Source organism: Peromyscus californicus, unplaced genomic scaffold (assembly GCF_007827085.1).
Source record: "Peromyscus californicus insignis strain IS unplaced genomic scaffold, ASM782708v3 Scaffold_15__1_contigs__length_86483966, whole genome shotgun sequence".
Taxonomy (NCBI): Eukaryota; Metazoa; Chordata; class Mammalia; order Rodentia; family Cricetidae; genus Peromyscus; species Peromyscus californicus.
In genome coordinates this window covers 53,025,850-53,043,486 of record NW_026294447.1, presented here as the reverse complement: position 1 = coordinate 53,043,486, position 17,637 = coordinate 53,025,850, and the positions used below count along the sequence as shown (strand labels likewise).

Here is a 17,637-nt window from a genome sequence, read left to right as displayed (position 1 = left end):
TGTGTGTGTGTGTGTGTGTGTGTGTGTGTGTGTGTGTGTGTGTGTGTGTGTATGTGGGGTGGGAACACTCTACCCACCTGGCCATGTCCCCATCCCTCTTCCTCTTGATAGTGTCTTTAGATGCACAAAGCTTGACTTGCCTCAGGCTAAAAGCAAAGAGGCCAGCAGACCCTGGCCTGAACTCTCTGAAACTGTGATCAAACCAAACCTTTGCTTCCCTCAGTAGGTTATCTCAGATGTGCTGTCCCAGTGACATAAGGCTACCTGACACACCCCTCTGTCTACTGTCTGCTCTGTGGCCTCAGTAACAACAGAGAACAGATGGAGGCAGCCAGCTGGATGGCAGCTCAGTATCCTCTCAGAAGGCTCTGGAATCATGCTATGATCTGCAAATCAGGCACTTCACAGTGGCTACCCCTTGGGGGTCCTCACATCTATGTGGGGTTATCCTTAGGTACCTTGTCCTGGTTTTAGTTTGGAGCACAGGTGTCTGAGATCACTACTGTAAACCTCTTTCCCTCACAGTCTGCTACCTCTATTGCACACCGAGGTGGTCCCTGTAGAGGGTTTATCACCCTGGCAACATTTGGTGGCCAAATCCTGGGGGAACTCTCATAGAATGGGCAAAAGTGAAACCCTGACATCTGTGTCCTAGACTCCCTTAAGAGGTGGACTCAGACTTTGCCAACACTTCTGGAAACAGTTCACAGGCAGTGTGAGAGGTACTCAGCGCCAGGCTCTTTAGATACCTATGCTGAAGCCAGGAAAGATGCAGGACTGCAGCTGAGGCCTGTAAGTGATCATGGAGTGCATGAGGTGGTGAACTCAGGGCCTTGACTGACTGTTGGACACATTGGATTTGTTGGGACATGGTTTTTTTCAATACATTGGTCCCGTTCTTATCTCTCCATGGTCCCCATGGAGTAATACCTTAGTGCACACTGGGGATGGGAATCCTGAGTGTGAGCCTCCAGGCTGTAATTCTCTGTAACAATGAGTCCACCTATGCATTGTGTGTTTTTAGGTGTCTCAAGACTTAAGTGTGTCTCAAATTGAATGAATAACTTTCTCTGTCTGTGTAGGCCTCCAGCAGTGTTTCAGAGCTCACAGATTCTCCACAGAGAATAATCCACAGAGGATTATTCTCTGAGAGAGGATGTTGCTGCCATTCTGGGTGAGCATGGATATCATGGGTTCTGATGATGCACAGTGGCTGGCGTTGTCCTCTGTAAGGAGGTCACTTTTGATTCATGGTGGCAGCTGCTTCAGTGCCCTCCTGTGCCAACTGCACAACACCTGAAGGGATAAGTGCTCTTCCCTTGCTTGAATATTGGAGTGGGTTTCTGATGTGGCTGAAGGGGTGGGAGGAAGAGGCAGCCTGGCCTTTATCAGTCATTATAACCATTGTCAATGCTATTTCTCTCTCTCCCATAGCACTCTATAATAGATATTTTCTGATCATTGATGTGTAGACATGAGACCTTGGCAATTGCCTTTGACAGGTAATTTAACCACATTCTCAGAATGAATATGTCAGACTATTATTATATTTGGCAGTCCATGTGGCAGAGGCAAGAAAGAAGGACAAGATCCACAGTGATTTGGAGACCCCTAACCAACTGCACTGTCTGGAAGAGGCAAAGATTGAGGCAGGAACTGGGCACTCAGTGATCCCAGATGCTGGAAATAGACTCAGGGTAGCAGGTTTCCTTCTCAGTGCTGGGATTGAGGTCCACATGATTGACCTATAAGTTTGCATAGTTCAGTCAAGCCTGCTGAAGCTGAAGGCAGACATAACCAGAGCCTAGATAGGGACTGAGCCATCTGCCAGGGCCCAGGCTTTTGAGTAGAGGCAGATACAGTAGAGGCAGCAGGGAGGAACACAAAGACAGAGTTCAGGCTCAAGAACATGAACTAGTGCTGCCAGGAAGACTGGGAGTCAAGCCTGACACTGACTGTCCAAGTGCCCTGTGCATGTTTGAGTCATACAGCTAGTCACTGTCACTGTCCAATCCAGGTATGCCACAGCTATTTAGAGCATTGAGGCCAAAATGCACATAGAGATCCACATATAGGCTTAATCCCTGGCCCTCAGGAAGAAGCCTCACCACTTGGAAAGTTCTAGTTTTCCTTGGGATTTGTAACTTTGGCCATAAAGAGTGCAATTTGAGTATTTGTGTCAGAGACAATCATTAGGAATGGCCTGTTGAAATTGACAGTCATTGGGTTCCATTTTCCAGAATCAGGGATAAATCTGACTCCTGTGGCAGCAGCTGCTTCTGTGCCTGTCTCTGCCACGTCCAGCACAGCCTTGTGGACCACCTGTAAGAGAAAGACATCATTCACTGGAGACCAGGGAGGGCAGGAGAGGAGATCCCTGGAACAAGCATCCACTGCTGGCCTCAGCTGCTGGTGAAGTTGTTTGTTTCTACAGTGAGCTCTACCCCTGGAGTTTCCAAGTTTCTGCTCAAGGTGTGAGATGAGGCATGCCCTGCATCTGGTCAGTCTCTGAGAATCTGTGTTACCCTCAAACCCATCCTTAAACTGGAGGATGGGAATAGGATACTCCAGTCCTTACTCCACAGGCAACTTCTCAGGAGATCCACAGGGAAAAAGCCAGGGTGCTGGCAGCCAGTGTGGGCTACAGCATCCCTCCTGCTCCAGCCCCCTTGGGACATACAATCTTAATGCACAGGACATGGCTTCATATTACCAGACTGCCATGCCCTGCTGGTATAGAGCTGAACCCAGGCCTCTGAGTGGGCACTGGACAGAACACTAGACATTGCCAGACTTTGCATCTGGGAAGGTAGTGTGAGGTTCCTAAGGCATCTTCTCCCTATTCTTAATCTTTTCATCTCAACTGCCACTCATCCCTCGATATTTCCTTTACTGTTACTGTTCTGTGTGCTAGTGAAGACGTACTGGCCAGCTCTGCAGTGCAGCAGATTGCCCTGCAGCAGATTGTGGTTGGCATCCGCACTACAGCCTATGGTGGTCTACCACCACGTACTGGGCTCCTGGGCAGATTATGTTCAGGGCATAGACAAGGGACTGGCTGCATGATATCCAGCAGGAGTACATATATATATATATATATATATATATATATATATATATATATATATGCATATGAGGGATTCTCAGAAATGCAGGCTTTCTCACACATTTGGCATTTCCCTGCACACCTCTTGGCCTTCACCATCCACATTGAGGGACCAAGGTGAACTACCCAGTGTGTCTAGGCTTACCTGAGAGACTCTCAGGTCCTTGGCCCCTGTGATCCCAAAGAGGTCAGCCTGTTTGGAAAAGACTTCCGTGATTCCCAGCTGTGGAAGGATGTTCTCCAGGCTGTAGTCAGTGGAGATGGAAAACTTGGGCATGTAGAGCTCAGTAATCATCCTGAGAATGAAAAAGAGAAATGTAAGTGTCCATGGACTGTGTTGCCCCATCAACCCACTTTATAGCTGGGGAACCAGAGACAGCCCTCTCACTGGAGCACAGCCCTCTTTCCATCCATGCCTAGAGCATTTGATTTTCTTCTTCCTAATGCATTAATTACCCATCAGTGCCTGAGAGTGTTTACAGGGGCCAGGCAATGATGCTTGGTATTTTCTGTTCCTCTGCCTAGAATGCTTTCTTCCAAGATCCACAAAATGGAGTCCTTTGCTTGACCTGTAGACCATCAGACATCTCCTAATGATCCTACTATATTAAATTTCACACTATATCTGACTCCAGCTTTCCTTATCTTTGAACCCCTTCTCAATCTCACCCCTCCTCACCTTTAAACTAATCAAATAATGATTAGGTGCATTTCCATCTCCCCGCTATCTCTTCCTCAATTACAAGAGGAACCCTCAAGCGTAAAAAATTTTGTGCCGAGTCTCTGACATACTCTCAGGGTCTAAGTCAGAACACAGCACATAGTAGGTCTTAAACTCATCATTCCATTATTGGTGAATGAATGATGGTATGAGATGACTACACAGGGCAGAGTTGATTCTCAGAGCTGATCTCATCTCCACCCCACTCCCCTCTGCCTTCCAAAACCCATTCAAGATTCCCTGTAATTACAGACTGTTAGACACAGAGGAATTCTCAGCAGAGGGAAATTCACCCCAACTCTGTCCCTGTTGTCTCTCTAATCATTACATTGGGTGCTAGTGAGACTCTGAGGGACGTGGACACTGGGCCAATGTTGACAACAGGATGGGGAGCCAGGCCACCTCTGGTTCCTGTGGATACTCACCTGGGCCTCAGAGAGTCCTTCCATTTTCTCAGGGTCTCTGGTTGCAAGCTGGCTTCCACCTGCTGCATCCTGCCCTCGTCAGGGAGGATGAACAGGGCACTGGCATTGCCTGTGTACTTCAGCTCCACCACAGAGCAGGACAGATCCTCATCCCGGAAGTAGGGTGTAGTCAAGTCCTCAATATTCATCATAGGCACCTCCACAGTCCTCTTCTTGCCCAAGTAGAACTTGGCCTTGAAAGTATCTTCAGGGTAAAAGGGCATCTTCCATTTTCCTAAAGATGAACAGGTAATCAGTTTGTAACATCACTTGAGAGACCCCACCTCTGTCCCATTTCTGTCCAGCTGCTGTGTTGTGACAGCCATCAATCCAACTTCAACAACACAGAGTGTCCTTTAGGTTGCATAGTCTGGATTGGGGGAAAAAAACCCTTGTAGGTGGACAAGTTCCTAGAGATGAGAAGAGACTCCAAGCTTTGTTTGGAAAGGGGAACTTCAAAACAAATCCTGGCTACTTGAGCTCCTGAGAAACTGTTAGGGTTCTGGGCATGGGATGTGTAACAGATAGATGAGATTAAAAGTGGGGAGATCTGTAGTGGGTAGCCATTCCAGCTTTGATCTGGAAGTTCCAACCCCCATTGAGACTTCGGCAACTGTCACGCCTACAAGGTGGGGCCAAGGGAGGCGCCTGGGGATCTGAGAGCTGGATCGGCGGGCGCTCTCTCTGTTGCGGGACCCTGGACTGGAGAGGTGGACCGAGCAGAGCTCCAGAGAACACCGCTGGACTGTGATACACCTTCCCCAGACTCCGCGACCTACCTATTCCTTAATTTGTAAGTTACGCCATTAAATAAATCTCCTTTTAACTACGTGGAGTGGCCTTAATAATTTCACCAATATCTGGCGCTCACGTGGGGCAAATTCCAAAGGCCTGGGTGGCTCCCGCCCTCAGCCTCCTCCCCGGCTGGCGGGTACCTAAACCCGCCTGCAGAGTTCCATATAACCAGGGAACGCCTACATGGTTCCATTCCCGAAAAAGGGAGCAGCTAGTCCGGTCTCAGCTCCCTAGCTTAGCCCCCAGACCAGCGAAAAACCGCTGTGAGTGAGGCGATCCCCGTCCTCCCCGAGTGCGGGCCCTGGCTCCCGCCATCCGGCTCCCCGCCATCCTGGCTCCTGCCTCCAGCTGCCGCCTGCCAAGGTTGCCAGCAGGCCCTGCTTTGGAGCTGTACCAGCGCCTCCTGCTGGCTGAAAAGCGCCACTACACCCCCCCCCCCCACCGAAAGGTAAGATAGGCAAACCAGCGTTTTATTTCAAGTAGAAGTACTTGATAATTTTACACCTTAAAACTGACTAACAAATTTTGAGTAATTCTTGTAATATGGCTGACAACATTACCTCACAAGAATTTGAAAACCTTTTTGCCTGTATGATGAATGACATCTTCCTGGAAATATACGACCTTCCTAAGGCATATCTGGCCTGTACCACTTTGGTATTCATTGTAATAATCCACACAGTGTTCAAACACTGGTTTAATAGCAAGAACAAAGATGAGTCATTATTGGGACTGATACGGGCTTTAAGCGAGAGCAATGAAGGCTTACAGAAAAAGATTCTCTCTCTGGAATCTGCTTTAACAGATAGCAATGAGACCTTAGAGAAAAAGATTCTTTCTCTGGAATCTGCTAACCAGGATTTACAGGCTTTCAAAACTAACAATGAGGGCTTACAGAAAAAGATTCTCTCTCTGGAATCTGCTAACCAGGATTTACAGGCTTTCAAAACTAACAATGAGGGCTTACAGGAAAAGATTCTATCTCTGGAATCTGCTTTAACGGATAGCAATGAGACCTTAGAGAAAAAGATTCTTTCTCTGGAATCTGCTGATCAGGATTTACAAAACAGGCTTGTACCAAAAATTGATCTTATTGATAATAAATGTGAATATTTAATGGACAGAACACTAACTCTCCAGACACTATATAAGGAAGAAAGATTATCATTAATTGATAAGATAAGGTCCATGGAATCATGTGTTTCTGAGGAACATAAAAACTTCTATGATTCCATGAGAAATCTGGAGTCCCTTGCCAGAGAGGAGGTTCACTCCATAGAACAGACTCTAGGTGCTCGTTTGCAGGCCTTAGAAGAAACTCTCAGTAAACATTATGACAAGGGACCTAATAAGCAGAAGGGCAAGACCATAGAGGTTGTAACATCTCCAAATGGCTCTCACACAATGGCTTATCCTGTTATCATCCATGAGAAGCCAGCGGATGACACACACCCCGAGCCATATACTACATATACAGTACAACCAATTTCAACAAGGGACTTTAAAAATATAAAGGAAGCAGTAGTTACGTATGGGATACACTCCACATATGTAAAACAATTGTTAAATTCGTGGTCTACCTCACATAGAATCATCCCAGATGACTGGCATCAGTTAATTTCAGCTGTTCTAGAATATAGTCAGCAGCTACAGTGGAAAAGCTGGTTGAGAGAAGAGGCAAAAAATTTAGAACAACAAGGTAAAATCAGGTTTTGTGATCTCCCAAGATCAAATACTTGGTGAGGGATGTTTTGCTGACAGGAATGTACAAGCCACTTATGATGAACATACAATATCCCTATGCCGTACAGCAGCTCTAAATGCTTGGGAAAAAATTCCAGAACCTGGAAAACCAATTGAGGTATACACAAAGATATTTCAGGGACCACACGAATCCTTCACTGATTTTTTACAAAGACTGAACACAGCTATAACAAGAGCTGTATCAGATAAAGAATTAAGTAAAGTATTAACTGAGTCCTTGGCGTTCGACAATGCTATGCAGAATGCAGAAGAATACTTACACCATTAAAGATCAGATCAGCTCCTTTGGAAGAGTGGATTCAGTATACTAATGGTGTTGAGTCTCGTAACTACAGTAATGAGGCTTGGATAGGAGAGACAAATCCCAGAGGTGAAAGAAGGCCCCATGTTACCAAATGTTTTAAATGTGGTACACCAGGTCATATAAGTAAAAACTGTACGTGGGGTACTCCTAGGAGTAATACTCCTTTTAGGAATAGCCTAAACAGGAGACCCCAACCACCTCCCGGATTATGTAGAAGGTGTGGCAAAGGCCGACATTGGACCAGTGAGTGCAGATCAAAAATAGATATACGAGGTAACCCTTTACTGGCGGGAAACGCCTCAGGGGGCCTCTTGCAGGCCCCCAAATCAAATGTAGTATGAACATTCCCAGCCACTGTGGAAGAAATTCCTCTCCAAGACAACTGAATAAACCAATGCCTAATGTAAAAACCGATACTGCAATGGATGATAAAACAGCTCTGATGGATGGATCACAGTTTACAAAGAACACTATAAAACAAATATTTTGGCAGACTTCCATAAATGATCAAAGACCAAAGCTTAGAATTCGAATTAGTGGCCTGGTTATGGAGGGACTGGTAGACACAGGTGCAGATGTGACTATAATTACACCAAAATCATGGCATCCAAATTGGCCTCTTCAAGAGGTAGATGTCCAACTTTTAGGGATTGGCACCCTATCTCAGATAAAACAGAGTTCGAGATGGGTTGAATGCATAGGGCCAGAAGGACAGAGAGGAAGGCTGAAGCCATATGTAGCAAATGTAGCAGTAAATCTTTGGGGCCGAGATCTGTTACAACAGTGGAATACCCAGATTAAAATTCCTACACTTTCAGAAAAAGAATACAGACAAATGCATGTTTCTAGGAATAATATCATCACATGCTATAAAAATCAGGCACCAACCATTCAGGCTGTTCACAAACAGAGCACAACTGCTGTTGAACTCTCAGAAGTACCAACTGCCTTACCTTTAAAATGGCTAACTAATAAACCTGTCTGGGTTGGACAATGGCCTTTGACAAAAGAGAAGCTACAAGCTTTAGAACAGCTGGTTCAAGAGCAGTTAAATGCTCAACACATTGAAGAATCTACCAGCCCTTGGAATTCTCCTGTATTTGTTATTAAAAAAAAGTCTGGCAATTGGAGAATGCTGACAGATCTGAGAGCTATTAATAAAGTAATTCAGCCAATGGGCTCCCTACAGACTGGGATGCCCTTGCCCTCTATGCTACCTAAAGAATGGCCTATAATAGTTATTGACTTAAAGACTGTTTCTTTACCATACCCTTACAAGAAAATGATAGAGAAAAATTTGCCTTCACAGTACCTAATTATAACAATTCTCAGCCAGTCAAGAGATATCAATGGAAGGTTCTCCCACAGGGAATGTTAAACAGCCCTACTTTGTGCCAACACTTTGTGCAGAAACCATTGGAGATAATTCGTGTAAAGTTTCCACAATCCATAATTTATCACTATATGGATGATATCCTATTAGCTGATCCAAAGTTAGATACATTAGAAAGCATGTTTGAAGAAGTAAAGAAAGTTTTACCTCACTGGGGACTGCAAATTGCTCCTGAAAAAATACAAAGAGGAGATTCTATTAACTACTTAGGATATAAGATAGAGCTACAAAAAATTAGACCCCAAAAGGTACAGCTAAGGAGAGATCGATTGAAGACTCTTAATGATTTTCAAAAGTTATTAGGAAGCATTTCCAACTTACTGGGTATCATGGGAATACCCAAAGAGGGACTACAAAATTTGGCTAATACTCTAGAAGGGGACAAAGAATTAAATAGTCCAAGAGAATTATCAGCCGAAGCTGAGAAGGAATTGGCCCTAGTAGAAAAGACAATTCGAGAAGCACATGTGGATCGTGTGGATCCAGAACTTAAATGCATTCTTGTCATATTCCCCTCCAGACATTCCCCAACAGGTATTTTGATGCAGAGGGAAGATATTATATTGGAATGGATATTCCTACCACGTAAACCAAATAAGAAATTAAAGACTTATATAGAAAAGATCTCTGATTTGATTCAAAAAGGTAAACTAAGACTTCGCCAGTTGACAGGAATGGACCCAGCAGAAATTGTAGTACCTTTAAATAATGAAGAAATTTCATCACTATGGAAAGATAATGAATACTGGCAGAGAACCTGCAGTAACTTTTTGGGAGAGATTAACAACCACTATCCCAAAAGCAAGAGAATAGAATTCATAAAGAAGACCGAATGGGTCCTTCCTCACATTGTACGGCAAAAGCCAATTTCTGGAGTCCTCACATTCTATACTGATGCAAATAAATCAGGGAAAGCAGGATATAAATCAGGAGACCTAAGTAAAGTGGTACAAAGTCCATACAGCTCTGTACAAAAGGCAGAACTGTATACCATTCTTATGGTACTGAAGGACTTCACAGAACCCCTCAATATAGTCACTGACTCTCAATATGCAGAGAGAGTTGTTTTACATATTGAAACTGCTGAATTTATTCCTGATAATACAGAATTAACTTCATTATTCATACAATTGCAGGAAATCATCAGAAAAAGGGAACATCCTATATATATATATAACACATATCAGATCCCATACAGGTCTACCAGGACCTCTAGCACAAGGTAATGATGAGATTGATCAGTTACTAATAGGTAATGTGCTAGAAGCTTCAGAATTTCATAAGAAATGCCATGTAAATAGCAAAGGTTTGAAGAAGGATTTCTCCATCACTTGGCAACAGGCTAAGGATATTGTGAAAAAATGTCCTACTTGTTCCATCTATAACCAACTTCCATTACCTGCAGGGAGCAATCCAAAAGGTATACAAAGAAATGAAATTTGGCAGATGGATGTGTTTCATTTTGCAGAATTTGGAAGATTAAAGTATGTACATCATACCATTGACACCTATTCAGGATTTCAATGGGCAACTCCTATGAGTTCTGAAAAGGCTGATTCTGTGATTACACACCTATTAGAAGTTATGGCCATCATGGGAATACCTGTACAAATTAAGACAGACAATGCCCCAGCATATGTCTCCAATAAAATGAGACAATTCTTTGCTTATTACAATATAAAGCATGTTACAGGTATACCACACAATCCCACAGGCCAAGCAGTCATAGAAAGATCCAATCGAACTTTAAAGGATATGCTAAATAAACAGCGACAGGTAACAATGACTCCTAGAAATAGATTGCATAGTGCTTTATTAACCTTGAATTTTCTCAATGCTGATGAGAAAGGAACAACAGCTGCGGAGAGACATTGGACGACAGACAAAACTCCTGAGCTAAACCAACCGGTTTATTTCAAGGATGTGCTGACCTCAGAATGGAAACCTGGATATGTTCTACGTTGGGGAAGGGGTTTTGCCTTTGTTTCTGCAGGAGAAGAGAAGCTATGGATACCAACAAAATTAATAAAAATTCGATTTGAACAGGAAAAACCCCTTGATGAGGTGAAGTAAAAGATCATCCACCAATGTGACATCTCTACAAGTTGTAAGAAAAATTTAACAATCAAGGTTGGGGTAGGGTTCTGTTTTTGTCTTTCCAGGATAATGGAAATACCCATCTTCCAAAAATCATAAGGCCTTGGATATCCGGATGTTTACAGCAGAAAGAAAGAATCTATTGGTACCAATCTACACACGGTAAAATCTCACTGTCTAACATCTATCTCTCTATCAATCTAGAAAAGTTGTGGTTCCAATTCAATTATAAGCCAAGCTGGCTTTGGAGATGGAATTGGCTCACTCCTTCTCTAAACCCAAGCACATTGCTAAAAGAAAAGTTTGAGAGATTCTTCAGTTCCATATCAGAAGAGCCCTCTGGTGTGGGACAGAAGGAAACCAATAAAAGGGACCATTGTCTTCTAGATTCTAATTCTCTGCATGCTTACTCTTGATTTCTCAGAATCCTTTCTTACATGCTATGTCCTCTTTAAATCCAAATCTTCCATTTTGACAACAAATAAGTTTTTCTAATAGCAATCTCAGAAGTCTCCAGAAGGAAGATGGGGCCCCAACAACAACTCTACCCAATCCAGAATGATGTCATGGCAATCATCATCATACTACACTTCTTACTGGAATTTCAGACAATCTTACCCATTACTCTAAGACTTACTGCAGAACCTACAGTTAGTCTAACTGAGATTTAACTATCTGAGCTTTCTCACAGTACCCAACAGAGATAACATCACCCCCTAAACAGCAGGAAGCAATTCTAAGAAAACGACGCCCCTTCTCCCTTAGGTTTCATAATTCTCAGGGTTATGGATGATGGTTATAGGGTTGGGGGTGGAAGGAAATATTAAACTCAGTATTCAAAAAAAAAAAAGAAAAGAAGAAATGGAATGGATAGGTATAAGATATTATGGTAGATTATTATGTATACTAGTAAACAAATTTAGTAAAATAGTAGCCTTAAATAATTTGCACTGTAATTTGCACTGTTATGGGTTCTTATATGTTGATACAAATGTAAACTATTTTTATATTCCTGTTTAAGATAATTTGTATATTGATACAAATACGGAACTATATTTGTTATAATGTACATATATTTCTACTCTTATTTGAAATACTTGTATATTGATACAAATGTAAATTTATATCTGTCATACTTTATGTAGGTTCTACTTCTGTTTAGGATATTCGGTATATTGATATATATTTAAGATTATTGTCATATTGCATATCGCACTATATACTCGTACCTCTGTTATAACATCTTGTGTATTGTCACAATTTTGAAGTCCATCGTTCTTTACCATACACTTGCTTATAGACTGTTTACCTTGTTTACGTGAAGCCTTAGTCCTTAGGTTATTTCGGTAGATAAGACTTATAGATTTATAGTCACCTATGCTTGTCATCTCTATAGTTACGTTAGTTAGGTTATCCAGATTTACAGATACATAGGTCAGATGGACAGGTAATCTTCAAACACTTCATAGACCTAGAGAATATGGCATTTAAATAACTTAGAATTCTGTTGATGTGAGACATAATTGCTCCTGGCTGCACCAATTTGATCCCGAGAGAATGTTGGGCTTCTAAGACATTTCCATTTGGAAGTTTGTCTTCTTGGCACAAAATGGCCTACTGGGCAAAGAACTGCCCTTGCCTCGACGGCTGACAGTACTAATGCAATGCTATCCTTTCTGGACAAGCAGGACACAAGGAAAGCGACCACTGTACTCTGCCAAGACAGGGTAAGATGGTCTTTCAGAATTCCTGCTTCTGAAAATGGTCTGTCAGATACTTTAGGCCTGTAGCCAATTTGAATGCACCAACAATGCTGAGAAACATTAGGTGACTGTCCAGGCTGCCAGCTGTCTCCGTCTACTCTCGCAAGATTCCCGAAAGTTGCTTGCATCCATCTACCATTTCTCAGGTACCATTATATTCCTTCTCAGGTCTTTGATGGGATTGAAGACTAGCAGTTATAGTTACAACTTAGTAGATAGAACATATTAAGTATTAGATTCAGGTTCTTTAGGATAGGACACCTTTTGGAATGATCTTTGTAACATGCCATTTACCTATGCTCTATACTTCTCTGGACTTTAGTATGTGTTTCTTGCTTGATATTGTTTGCATTGGTTGTACTTCCATCTTATCTAGGTCATTATCCCTCATTATTCCTGGACAACATTTGATAACCATTCCTTTGTATATAGTCTTGTATTAGGTTAGAACTTTCTTATTTAGACAAAAAGGGGGAGATGTAGTGGGTAGCAATTCCAGCTTTGATCTGGAAGTTCCAACCCCCATTGAGACTTCGGCAACTGTCACGCCTACAAGGTGGGGCCAAGGGAGGCGCCTGGGGATCTGAGAGCTGGATCGGCGGGCGCTCTCTCTGTTGCGGGACCCTGGACTGGAGAGGTGGACTGAGCAGAGCTCCAGAGAACACCTCTGGACTGTGATACACCTTCCCCAGACTCCGCGACCTACCTATTCCTTAATTTGTAAGTTACGCCATTAAATAAATCTCCTTTTAACTACGTGGAGTGGCCTTAATAATTTCACCAATAGAGATCGGAGCCTGGGGAGTGTTGAGGATCCCTTCTTCCTCAGGAGGAGCCATATCTAGAAGGCAATGTCTTGTGAGACAGGATTTTAGGGAAAACAGGACAAGAGAGACTGTGTTCTCCCACACCGTGAGCAGTCCATGGTCCCATAGATTGTGGACTAAAATGTGAGTAACAAGTCCTCATGTCACACGTGGGCTATGGCCACCTCTACAAATCACAGATATCCCATTCAGACTTATCCCAGATTTCTACAGAACTTGGTACTGAAATAATTTCTTGGGCTTGGGATCTAGCAGCCTAAACATGCACCCCTACCTCACAGCCAAGCAGCATTGGAGCTTGGGTCCTGAGGCTAGAGAGCCATGCCCAGCCATCCTTCAGGTCATCACTCTGCTTCCACCATTCCCAGCCCACAGCAGCTCTGCAGCCATCCTGTGCTCCTGTCCTCTGTCCCCCTAGACTCTTTTTCTGTCCATGGCCACCTTGAGATTTTGTCCATGGTCTCAGAGCCTGTCCTCCCTCTGCCCTGCACTATCCTTAATTCATCCCAGATCTAATTACATCATGACTTCTCTCAGGCACCAAGTTCTGGGCTGTCTCTTAACTCCATGGTCTCTGTCAGGCAGGGTGTTGTGGGTGTGGGTTCTGGATGTCCCCCCACTACCTTTACTGATTACCTCTCCAACTGAGTCTCCCAACTCTCATGCACCCAACTCTCATGAGACTCACTGGCCTTGGAGTGTGTCTTGGGCATTCTAACCTTCAGGATGTTTGGGCTAGTAATTTTACAAAAGCAAAATTCCATGAGGCACCCACACCCTAAACACAGAACACTGCATGGCTGACACTTCCCTCTCATTAGTGTCTGCTCCTGCATCCCTGTTTCCCATGTCCAGGTCCAGCTCATTACCAAAATGGCTCAAGGGAGAGGTCCTGAACAGGAATTGCCCACAGGGCTCTTCAGTAGTTACGGGACATGCTACTTTCACCATAAGATGGGTAGGCAGGCTCCTTAGGTCAAGAGGTCCCCAGCCCACCTGGAGTCTCTTAGAGGCAGAGGTTCTCCAGTAGTGATGGACACCTTCTACAGGAGCAGATTAGAAATGCTGGAGTGGGAAGACTAAGGGACCTCATCTCTGCAGGGAGCAGCCCAGGCTTCTCCCAACACAGGTAGGACTGGACATGCAACTTATGCATTCTGCTAGTTTGTAAGTTTAAGTCACAGCCATTAGGAGCCCTCTTAGACTGAGAGCTTAGGGGTATGTGCCAGGAACCACAACTGTATCCAAAAAAATCTTAGGGGAGAAGTAGGGCCTGTGGGTAGAAAGAAAGGAGGCACCCATGCCTCCAGGGTTGTGAGCACCACCTTTCCAGTGGTCAGCATAAGGACACAAGGTTCCCAGTCACCATTTTTCTCTCTACTCCCCAAACAGTGAGCAGTCTCACCTTTAAAGTAGATGTAATTCACCAGCACCATTACTGTCTGATTATCCAGGTCTGAGATCAGTTCCTTGATCTTCCCCTGGGTCTGTTTCCTCACATAGTCATTGATGAGCTTTTTGGCCTCATGAGGCTGCTGGAAGTCAGTCACAGAGGCCTCAGCCTGGTACAGTGCCCTTGCCTTCTCCTCGAACTCTGCCAGGATCTGCAGGTGCTTTTCAACAAACATCATGCTGCCTGTGCTGATCTTCACCTGGTTCTCTGGCTGACTGAGCATGTGGAGGAGGTGCCCAAAGCCCCTGTGGATGTCTGCCTCCGGGGTCTGTGTGAGATTGAACTTGAGACCTCCTAGAATCTCTTCCTGGGTTTTGCTCCTTGCTCCCAGGGACAGGATGGCCAAGGCAGTTGAGATGCTGAGTGGGGAGAAGATGACATTTTTATTTGGATTCTTCAAAGCCAACTCTTTGTAGAGACTGAAGGCAAAGTCAGTGTTGATGGAGGCCAGTGTCAGACTGTCCATTTGTGTCCCATTGTTTTGGTCTTCATGGACTTCGGTGTCCTTTCCCAAAGTGCCATCTGATTGACAGAGGACAACAGGGCAGATCCCTGCTATCAAGAGCCCCAGAGCTACACGGAGGGCCATCTTCTCTGCTCTCCAGGCTGAAAAGTAAAGATCCTTTGAGTCTTGGAGGACCAGGTGGTGTCCTTGTCCTCCCACAGGGCTGCACTGTGAACCTGCTCTTCTGCCCCTTGCTGCCTCTGTGACTGTGCATGGGAGGAGCTCTGAGCACTCAGATGGCAGTACCACATCATATGCTCCTGTTATTAGCACTGGAGGAAGCATTGCAGTAGCCAAGTCTCCTCACAGAGAACCCAAGACCCAGAGAGGGGAATGGACATGCCAGGTTCACAGAGAAGCCAGAAGAGGAGTGGAGGGATGGGACGAGCCCTGTCTGATCAGATTGTCTCCTCTCATTCTCTCCTGCAGAAGGATTCATTAGAAGGCTGGGAACCTTCTTCCTTTGCACTCACTCCCCTACCACCCTGTAGGCAGAACTTAAGATCCATGGAGTAGTTGCTAGCATAGGCCCTAACCTTGCCTCTTGATGACAAGTCTGGGAAATCTCAAGGCTCTTGACAGAATCTGGTGCATGAAGCTGGACCTGGGGAGGAATAATTGAGAGGCAGCACCAGAGACATCTAGTGTCGTGTCAGAGCCTTGGCACCTCTAGAACAGGTCATGGCAGGACAAACAGGGCAAGGTTCTTTCAGTCCTGCCAGGGAACCCCATGATGGTTTGCAACTCAGGCTTGGGAGGCCTCCTGGGGGAAGAAAGGTGAGTGATGTCAGTCCCTGACCCCTGGACTAGATTTTGTTTTGGCTCTTGTGATGGCTGTGTGGTAGCAAGCAAATGGGCAGACTTCTCTGAGAAGCTTGGTGAGTGACCCAGGTTACATTATTGGTGTCTAGCTTATTATGGGTCAATGGGGGTTAGTTGTAGGGAATGTCTAGAGGGCTATCTCTTCCATCCACCCCTGGAGTGGGGGCCACAACCATCCTAAAGGACTACAGTTGAGGGGTTGTGATCATGGTAAACACAGGCACCCACAACTAGCCTTGAACATTTGTTCAGGTGTCCAAAGGTGAAAGTGGATGGTAAATGAGTGGGAGGGAGAGGAAGAGGAGGGAGGATACAGCAGGGGGTTGGAGAGATCAAGAAGGAGTGAGAAAGTGGAAGTGGACAGGCAGGGAGATGGGAGGAGGGAGGGCTAGAGAAAGGAGGAGGAGCCAAGGGGGAGGCAGAGGGGAGAGAAGACCAGAAGAGTGTAGGAGGAGACTGGAGGGAACAGGGGAGGGAGGTGCTGAAGCTGAGCCACATGTCCCCAGGGATGTGACATGCCTGCAGAGGAGCCGGGGACCTCAGCAAGTTGGCTGATGTATTTGCTTTCAGACTGATGCAAGCATTTCTTTGGCAAAGCACTGAGCAACATTTTGTGCCAGGATAGGTTCCAGAGGAAATGGGCTGCATGGTGTGCGCAGCAGGAGACCTGGCTCAGGGGCTGAGCTATTGCCCTCTTTGCTTCCCTAGTGGAGGGTGAGGCCGATCTGCTCAGCCATGGGATCTCTGGGGGAAGTGGGTCCCTGACCCCCAGGCAACTCCTGTCAGCTGTAAGCATGGCAGGGCTGCCACCTCCTTCAGACGGACTCTGCAGCCCTCCTGTCTCCCCCCAGCTATGATAGCAGCACACAGGCTAGACAAGGTCTCAATACTTCCTCCCCGTGGAGGGTCAGATGGAACAGGCTCCATTCCCTCTCCAGGAGCATAGCCCATGGCACCCACATCTTCATACACATGAAGACCCAGATTGGAAAGATTGGAATGGAGATTCATATGCACCCCAGAAATATCCCCTGATTCCAATCCAGTGCCCCAGGAACCACTCATCATCCCTCCTTCAAACCAAGACTTCAGGTCATTGCCAGTACCTAAGAGTCCTAGGAAGGTTCTAACTCTGTCCCCAGAAGGTAGGAATCCTGGGTATTACCTGCAGAGCTGATGCCCGCTGCCAGCGTCTATGACAGCTGAGTTCTGATGTTCTGGGTTGCTGCTTGCCTGGTGTGTTGTTCTCCCTAGCACACTAATGCTTATTTATCCCCACTGGGGACTCCTCCCTCTTCTTAGGAAATACTAGTGTGGACAAACTGTTCTCTGGGCTCAGATTGGAAATGGGCAGACAGAATGATTTCTGGTAGTGTTGCATTTAGAGGCTTCTGCTAGCAGATCCTTCTGACGGGAAATTGCCCAAAGTGTTCTAAAAAAGACTACCTGATATTCTGGGCATGTCAGAAGCAAACAGAGTGTGCACAATCCCTGTCCCACTTGTCACCAGATAGGGCTGCAGCTAAAATTTATCCTGTACTTTCAAATCACTTCCAAAAGAACACAACAACTTTATGCCCATGATCCTGGATTCTTTAGTGAAATTCACACAGTAATAAACAC

At 45.0% G+C, this 17,637-nt stretch overlaps 1 protein-coding gene across 1 annotated transcript; it reads right to left on the bottom strand.

Moving 5' to 3' along the window:
* Positions 1 to 1,525: 1,525 nt before the first annotated feature.
* Positions 1,526 to 17,252, bottom strand: LOC128110885 (serine protease inhibitor A3N-like). Its single transcript, XM_052738867.1, has 5 exons — positions 17,180 to 17,252; positions 14,640 to 15,293; positions 4,253 to 4,526; positions 3,252 to 3,402; positions 1,526 to 2,322 (listed from the first exon to the last, which is right to left on the bottom strand). Exons 2-5 carry the CDS (start codon positions 15,274 to 15,276, stop codon positions 2,122 to 2,124), a joined length of 1,263 nt encoding a protein of 420 aa, XP_052594827.1. The 5' UTR covers positions 15,277 to 15,293; positions 17,180 to 17,252; the 3' UTR covers positions 1,526 to 2,121.
* Positions 17,253 to 17,637: the final 385 nt, after the last annotated feature.